Here is an 8,392-nt window from a genome sequence, read left to right on the forward strand (position 1 = left end):
TTTCTTAGAACGACTTTGAATATGCAGATGAGGACATGTGAGCAGGTCCCCCTTTAAACTGTACAGGAGCATAAGGTTATTATTATTATAGCCTTTGACTGCCAGGTGAATAAGGACACAGCCCATAGCCACACACTATTAGCCGGTAAATTCATTAATATAGACCTCTTGACCTCATGACCTCTCCTACATGTGCACAGAGCCAGTCTGTGGGAGTCAGAATTGTGGCTGGGCTGTAAAGGATCAAATACTCAAATTTCACTCAATGTCATGCAAATCATTTTAGAACCAGCCGGGCCTAGTGATGGGTACTCAAGGACTTGCAATTCTGCATTTGGGTTGTGAGTCAGTGTATTCCCCATCTGCTTGGGGAAATGGGTCAATATCAGATAAAAACACGACGAAGAAGATCCTCCTCATCCCTCCTCTCTCAGCATCATGAAGACTCTCTGCTTCTCTCTGGGACTGCTGCTGCTTGCAGCCTGCTGCTGTGATGCCATCCGTGAGTGTTTAATCTTTATGACTCCTTGCATTTGTTTGAAAATTTACAGCTGACATGTTGATACTGACTTTAGTCTTTTACCTTGCTCTCAGCGAAAGGCGTAAAGTTCAGCACAGCTCCTGGAACCTGCTGCTTCAACTTTAAAATAAATGCAATACCGGTGAAGTTGGTGTCCTTCATCACCCAGACGCACAGCTCCTGTCCCAAGAAGGCGTACATGTAAGTTTGATATTTTCAAACAGGACTGGTCATGAATAAAGTATAAAAAGGGATATGTGAAGTTTAGACAGGCCGTCTGCAAGAACTCAATCAAAGCAGTGTGAATAAAACGATTTTTGTGTGCATGTTTTGCAGAGTCCACACTGTCAGAGGAAAAAAGATCTGCTACACTCAGAGCTTCCAGTGGGCTCAGGACATGTATCGGCTCCACAACACTGAAGGCAGCAGCTAGCCGCCACCAAGATCGTCAGCTATCAGCTTTAGTTAATAATTGACTGCTTTTTTAAGGCCTTATGGCTTCGCTTTGTATTTGTATTTTTATAAAACTGGCTTAAAAATAAACAAAAAAATGTATGCAAGTTCTCTGAAAAGACTGTTAGACGTTTATGTGACTGATCAGATGTTTGTTAGGTATGTTTTGTGCAGGGCAAGAACTGTAAAGAAATAATAATACAAAAGTGCTTTTTACTCTGCTGCCTCAAGCTCAAAGCTGTAAAAAGATCTTTATAATCTCATTAAATACAGATCTTAAAAAAACTGTCATCCAGTGTTTCTCAGTCTCTTGTTTTCATTTGAACAACTCTTTGAATCTGTAAAAATGGTAAAAGGCATTCAGAGATAATAACCAGAGAAACAGCAAAATGTCACGGTGGGTGCTGGCCAACCGTGGGGATGTGGGGGAAATTGAACCCAAACGCAAGACTTGGTGCAAAGAAAGCAGTGTGTTTATTTACAGTGAGCCAAAAGTTACATAACAATAAATCCCTGTGAGTTCCCTCGTCTCCGGTGCTGTGTCTTCTTCCCAAAAAGTCCTTGTTTAGTGCTCTCTGCTCCTGTGTCTCTGCACTCCCCGTGCTCACTGCTCTCTCTCGTCCCACGCTTACATGCTGCTTACACCAAATTCTGACCCTACCATCTGACTGTCACAGCAGAGACTGAGACTCATCAGACCAGGGAACAAATTTTCACTCATCTATTTTGACATATGGTGCACCGAGAGATGCTCTTCTACATACATTGGTTACGATGTAACGAGTGGTCCTTTGAGTAACTGTTGCTTTCCTATTAGTTGAAACAGTTTGACCATTTTGTTCTGACCTTCGGGATCAATTAAAGCATATTCTCCCACAAAACTGCTGCTCACTGAACATTTTATGTTTTCTGAGAATTCTCTGTAAACCACAGAGATGGTTGTGTGGGAAAAAGCAGATCAGCAGTTTCTGAAACACTCAGACCTGCCTGTGTCAAATTTGACCTAGAATACCTTTGTTGCTGAAACTCCATGCATCTCAGAAATGTTATTATGTTACTGTACAAAAAACTGCTTAGTAATAAAAAACATATTTCTAAATACATTTCGTGTGCAGATGCTTGTATGCGTTGCCTGATGATTCTCGCACAGACCATCACTGTAACCTGCACACTGCAAGGCTCAGAAAGTGATGATTAAGGACTATTGGTGACAGTTATGAAACAACATTAGAGGTTTAATGGTGGAAACATTATGACTATGTATGATGTAAAGACAATGCAAAGGCTTTGCAGAATGAGTGGTTTGTCTGACCTTGTTTTATCACACAATCAGAATGGCGGTGAGCCCCTCAAACTTCCTGTTGCCTTATATTTGTTTTATAATTTTTTTCCACTTTTCTTAGAACGGCTTTGAATATGCAGATGAGGACATGTGAGCATGTCAGACTTAAGCCGAGGGAAGCAGGACAAATCACTTCAGATCTGAAACACCAGCATCACCAGGTCTACAGCGAACATGAAGACTCTCAGCCTGACCGTGGGACTGCTGCTCGTGCTATTTACTATTTACTACTGCGACGCCTCACGTAAGTCTGTTAGTCTACTTCCTGCATCACACTGGAGGGAATTTCAACTGTGAACATGAAATTCTTCATTTTCCTGTATTTTAAGTGATTAAAACAAAAATGAAACTAATTATTATCTCAGGGAAAGGACAAATGATTGAAAGATTTTTATATTTTAAAAATTCCCCTCTTGCGGCTGTGGCGGTCTAAGCTCGGATCCTCTACCAGGACTGTGTTACATATATTTGTGTGTGCATGTGTATACAATTACATTTTTAAATATGAAGCTGTATATAATCATATATACAATTTTTACAATTTTTGTTGGATGTTGAAGTTTCAAAAGGTTATTTAAATATCCAGCACCTAACTTTGCCCTTACTGTCCAAGTGTAAAAAGGTATCATTAGCATAAGCTAAAATAAATTTAACCATTTTCTTCTAAAATCTGCTGTCACATAAAAATAATACAAATAATATCTACATTTTAAATTATATTAAAAAATAATATTTTTGTTAAAAAAAAACAACTAAAACTTTAGCTTGCCTGGGGTAGCTGTACATCTTTAGCCAACAACTAATTTGCATCTACTATCATTTAATATTTTAAATTACATATATATAATTTTACTTTACATGCTTACACACTAGTATCTGCACAACAGAAAAAGCCTTACCCAGTTTAAAAAATAAAAAAAATCTTACACTAGGACATAAAATATAAGCTTTCAAACTGTAAGTTTTGTTTAGATATAAATTGAAAACAAGTTGCGACATAGAGTCGTAGCACTAAAACATACCCTGTGTTTTTCTCTTACAGCTTCTGGAATGGGTTTAGTGCCACCTGATCTTTGCTGTTTTAAATTCTTTGATAAAAGGATCCCAAAGGTGCACATCCTCTCCATCAGAAAAACTCACAGCAAATGTTTAACAGAAGCCTTTGTGTAAGTTTGTACTTCAACATCTCTTTGCTGCCCTCACTAATATTTGCAAAGCATTGTATTATCCTTCTTTTCTATGAAGAATAAAATCTGTAATCTGAGAACAAAATAATGACACTGATTTTTTTGCAGGATCAACACGCCCAGAGGCGATTACTGTGTGAGACAGAATGATGACTGGGCAATGGAAGAGTTCGTCAAACGCCACAATTAAGACATGAAGAATCTACCATGACCCCAATGACCGGCAACCAGCGCTGGAGTTTTAGCTCTTTGTACTTTGCCTGCTTAAGTAGTCTTACTATTATTGAAATGCGGATACTTTTATTTTGCATTTATCAGCTTAATTATCAGCATAAGTTTAGTAAAAAGTTGCATCTCTGAAAAGGGAATTTGAGTATTTGGTATTTGTTTGTCTCTCACTCACTTTGGCAGCAGGACTTTAAAGATCTAAAGATTGAAATTTAAAGGGATTTCACTCGGGTGAGGACAAAGACAGCTGCAAACATCACATATTCCTGTTTAGTTAATGAATTCTCCCTGAATACTTGTTTTTTTTTTGTAGTGCAATGTTTCTGATGCGAGTCCTAATCAGGACAAAAAAGTAGCAGGCACAGAAATGTGATAATTTATGTCACTTGATTCCTTCCGACCTGAGAACAGAGACTATGTCAAGTCTTGTTAAACCAGATTATCCCTGCAAGAGCTTCATGTGACGACGATAGTCTTCAAGTTGAAGTGTGACAGTAACAATGAAGGAAAGTTCTTCCATAATAACACAAACAGTTATCCTGCTGCAATATGAATCGTTCTCCACAAAGATATAAATCACTGCTGGAGGACATCACTGAAGAATGGAGGGCTGCTTCTCCTCAGTCAGGGTGTAGCTGATTTAGATCAGTCTGTCTTCTCACCACCGTGTTTCACTGTAGCTTCGATCCACTGTGGTATCCATCCCTCGCCTGTTTCTCTCCTTACATATGCCCTTTTTTCCCTGCCGCTAATATCTAACGTAGAATTATCATTAAAAACAATTTTAAATTATTTTGATGCCTTAGACGCTTACATGATTTCCATATTCAGATAAAAATAGTGCACGTGAAATTTAATGTCTCCAGTCATTTTACCATTTACTTTCACCGTGCCATTGTTATGCAGATACAGTGTGTCCAAAGCATTTATATATCTCTGTATATTGTTTTTCTTTATTCATTAAAGTTGCATTTCACAAAACTCATCGACTCTGTCTGACAGTGAATGTTCAACTGTGCTTTTATGCCGTGGCCTTCTCTTTGAATTCATCAGAATAGTGAATAAAATCAATAAAATATCCCACATAAACTTTAAAATATGCTCACTTTCCTTTAAAATACAACAAATTTTAAACTATAAAAATGCTGGTGAAAACATTTGAGTAAAAATTGTTTGTCATTTTAGGAAAACTTTATAACAACAATCACAAGGGTGCTGAATTTCTCGTCTTGCACCCAAGTTCAGGTATGCTTGTTGTATTTATGTAGGTGCTTGTTAGTGGTGAGCGCTGCACATTCGGGACTGTGGGAATCATTGAGACACTCAGACACTGAGCCATGGCTCTGTGCTACATACAGAGATTTCTGCACCTCTTGGTATTTAGTGACACTTTGTATATAGTTTATTTTATGGCAATGACAATTTTATTTAGCTAGTACATTTCATTACAAGCCAACTCAATGTGCTTAACACAGAAAAACATAAAAACCCATGTTGGTTTACAATGCCAAAGGCAGTGAAAACGGCAAAATACAATAAAACTGTTCTGTCGTGATGGGTCATCAGAGTCTAATCTCCAAATACATTAACTATCTCACTAAATCATGTTTAAATTCTTCCAAGTGATCTTTCCTTATGAAATAGTTCTTAATGATAGAAAGCAATTCTCATAATCTTATTGCTGTGATTATCAAAACTAAGAATGATACCAATTCCTGACTTGCCGACTGTATCTTAGAGACAGAGGTGATAAATATGAAAAAAATTGCCTCTGACTTCCTGTAACAGCAACTAGTATTTCTGTCTTTTCTCTGATCAGTTCTAAAAAGTTTTGATACATCCAGCAATTAATGTAATCAGTTAGCACATTAATGTTCAAGGAACTGACCTCCCAGCCCATTGTTCCTACAGTGGTGGTAGTTTCAATCATTATGCAAATGTACTGTTTATAAGATCGGGGAAACCTGCAGTCAGCTGAGACTGAAGAAGTCACTCAGTTGAGTGACGAAACGTTTCTCCCAATTCAATTCAATTCTTCAATTCAATTCTTTATTTATTTGTCACATGTAGTTATAACTAGTACAACACACAGTGAAATGTTTTTTCCGGCTAAAAAGTACTCCCCCCCCGACTGTGCATCTTACTAAACTTATAATAAAAAAATATCTATATAAAAGTATAAAAATGTATAATATCGTGCAAAATATTACGCTGTAATAGTTAAGAGCTATAGGGTACGTATTTACATAAATACAGATGTAAATGATAAAATACAAATAAAAATAAGGATAAAACTCAAAAGAAAATTATATACTGTGTATGGAATTGTCCATCATGTTGTCCGATTTGTGTTTTGATTGAGGAGTCTCACTGTTTGTGGGTAAAAACTCCTCCTGAACCTTTCAGTTCTTGTTTTCAGGCTACAGAGGCGTTTCCCTGACCTCAGTGGCCTGAACAGTTTGTAAGCGGGATGGCTGGAGTCGTTAGTGATCCTGATGGCCCGGGATCTGCACCTTTCAGCGTAGATGTCCTGCAGTGTTGGTAAAGATGTTCCCATAGTGCGTTCAGCTGTGCGCACGACCCTCTGCAGGGCTTTCTGTTGCTGTACTGTGCAGTTCCCGTACCACACCGTGATGTTATTACACAGGATGCTCTCAATGACCCCGGTGTAGAATCTCCTCTGGATGTTCTTGGAGATCTTAAACCTCTTTAAACGCCTCAGATGATAGAGGCGCTGTCTGCCTTTGCTGATGAGGAAGTCCGTATGTGTGTTCCAATTAAGGTCCACTGAAAACATTACGTCCAGATGAACAGAAGAATTTTGGGGGTTCTGTTTATAAGTTGATAAGTTTGTGAACAGAGGTTAGATCATCAGAGGAATGTGATAAGTACAACTGTGTATCATCTGCAGAAGAATGGTAGGCTATATTATGATTCTTTATGGCCATACTGAGTGGAAACATGTAAAGGTTAAATTGTAATGGACCCAGGACAGACCCCTGAGGAACCCCTTGTTGAATTTTCATTTGTGCAGATCAGAAACTGCTAGTTGAGACATAAAAACTTAAAAGCCCTTTAGATACACAGAGAGGCATCATCAAAAACCGGACCTGTCAAACCAGCTGTGTCATGAAGCCCTTGAATCAGAATGTCAGTGCTGAAAACAGCAGTGAGATCAAGAAGGATTAAAATCTAAACTCTTAGTGAGTCACTATTGATCTTTAGGTCAGTGATGACATTACAAAGAGTTGTTTCTGTGCTTAATTGGTTCTGAACCCTGACTGGTCATAACGACTGTGAGAAAAAAGGAATTTATTTTATTTGTCATAATACTGTTGTCAAATAGTTTACTGAGAAACCTCATAAAGCATAGTGTTTAACTTGGTCTTTAATATTCCACTGTAACATATCCTTACATGTTCTACTTGTAACTATAGTGCAACATAGAAATTATTCATTTAGAGAAGTAGTTTTATGTCATTTACCATGGCACACTGTTTCATTATAATACGACTTCTGTTTGCCAACATGTAACGATGCTGCACAGCAGGGTCATTGCATTTCATAAGCTGGTTTGCACTGAATTGCATGATTTGTAGTATAAGTGGTGGGACTGCCACATAATAATGGGCCACGACTGATTAACACATGAAGCTATATTGTTACATCCAGCCTGTGGGCCTTGGGTTTAACATGTGTGGCATACACCGAAATAGCCTTATCACCTTTATAAGCTTTGATCTTCACCAGTTTAACTGAAAGAACCCAGCGTCCTCAGATGCCTTCGGATGAATTCACTGCTTCTGATGAGTCATTTCTGTCTTCTTGATTTGTGTTAAGCTGTATTTTTTCAGTGTGAACGACCTCAAGCTGCTGTTCACTCTTTGTACAGGAAAGGTTTTGTCTGCCACAGTTGTTGATATAATCTTGTTGAAGACAGCCAGAGCAGTTTTATTTTGTCACTGTGCTTATTTGTCTTAAATGAACTACAGTGTAAAGCACTCTGGAGCACAAAGCTTCACTGAGGCAGCTGTTCTTTAGAAACGTACTATAAGTTTGTAGTGCAGTAAGATGTTTACTTGTTTACACAAGCATTACGTAGGAGTACGTAATGATAATGGGTATTGCTTTATAAATAACTGGACATGAATAGTTTGAGATCAATAAATAATGTTGTTCTACTACTTTAAAGCTATATCACATTTTGGGGTCAACTTGAAGGAAAGGCAGATGTGAAATGTGACATGATATTCTAAATCTTAATATGGTACTTTCTAAATGTTCACAATACACAGCACATTTGTAGGGATTGTAGTTTTTAAGTTATGAAGCTTGTTGTCAATTTTCTGACAAAATCAAGCGTTAAGTTGACCTTGAAGAGCTCAGTGGAAATAAGCCAAATTTTAATGGATTGTTAACATGAGCTCTACTCTCCTCCTAAAGGTTTATCTGAACCAATGCAAAACCTTTCTTGCAGATTCCAATTTAAGTGACAAAAACTCACATTTCTTTCTCAATATTTTGGGTACTCATCAGGCAGGAGACCAACAACCCCATAGTCAGTGCGGAACAGTGGTGAAAGAAAAACAGCTTTTTTTCATTTGTGTTTGTTAAGTGGCAGCACGGTGGCATGGTGGTTAGCACCGTTGCTGCACAGCAAGA

General features: G+C 38.0%; 2 protein-coding genes across 2 annotated transcripts; both read left to right on the forward strand.

The window, feature by feature from the left end:
• The first annotated feature begins 437 nt into the window (after positions 1 to 437).
• On the forward strand, positions 438 to 1,212 carry LOC147326647 (monocyte chemotactic protein 1B-like). The gene is made up of 3 exons (XM_086302640.1): positions 438 to 502; positions 595 to 721; positions 857 to 1,212. The coding sequence occupies exons 1-3, from the start codon at positions 439 to 441 to the stop codon at positions 951 to 953; spliced, it is 288 nt and encodes a 95-aa protein (XP_086158766.1). The 5' UTR covers position 438; the 3' UTR covers positions 954 to 1,212.
• A 1,252-nt stretch (positions 1,213 to 2,464) lies between these two features.
• LOC147326648 (C-C motif chemokine 16-like) lies at positions 2,465 to 4,660 on the forward strand. The gene is made up of 3 exons (XM_086302641.1): positions 2,465 to 2,559; positions 3,358 to 3,481; positions 3,611 to 4,660. Exons 1-3 carry the CDS (start codon positions 2,490 to 2,492, stop codon positions 3,690 to 3,692), a joined length of 276 nt encoding a protein of 91 aa, XP_086158767.1. The 5' UTR covers positions 2,465 to 2,489; the 3' UTR covers positions 3,693 to 4,660.
• The last annotated feature ends 3,732 nt before the right edge of the window (positions 4,661 to 8,392 follow it).

This window comes from Aulonocara sp. 'chitande type north' Nkhata Bay, linkage group LG7 (assembly GCF_057382095.1).
Source record: "Aulonocara sp. 'chitande type north' Nkhata Bay isolate Kocher_YH1m ecotype deep benthic linkage group LG7, A_spYH_male_GT1.1, whole genome shotgun sequence".
In the NCBI taxonomy this organism is placed as follows: domain Eukaryota; kingdom Metazoa; phylum Chordata; class Actinopteri; order Cichliformes; family Cichlidae; genus Aulonocara; species Aulonocara sp. 'chitande type north' Nkhata Bay.

Excerpts from the sequence above, each read along its gene's own strand:
- LOC147326647 (XM_086302640.1), top strand. The coding sequence starts at position 439 with ATGAAGACTCTCTGCTTCTCTCTGGGACTGCTGCTGCTTGCAGCCTGC. Across the intron at positions 503-594 it reads CTGCTGCTGTGATGCCATCC|CGAAAGGCGTAAAGTTCAGC; the intron begins GTGAGTGTTTAA and ends CCTTGCTCTCAG. Across the intron at positions 722-856 it reads TGTCCCAAGAAGGCGTACAT|AGTCCACACTGTCAGAGGAA; the intron begins GTAAGTTTGATA and ends CATGTTTTGCAG.
- LOC147326648 (XM_086302641.1), top strand. The coding sequence starts at position 2,490 with ATGAAGACTCTCAGCCTGACCGTGGGACTGCTGCTCGTGCTATTTACT. Across the intron at positions 2,560-3,357 it reads TTACTACTGCGACGCCTCAC|CTTCTGGAATGGGTTTAGTG; the intron begins GTAAGTCTGTTA and ends TTTCTCTTACAG. Across the intron at positions 3,482-3,610 it reads TGTTTAACAGAAGCCTTTGT|GATCAACACGCCCAGAGGCG; the intron begins GTAAGTTTGTAC and ends ATTTTTTTGCAG.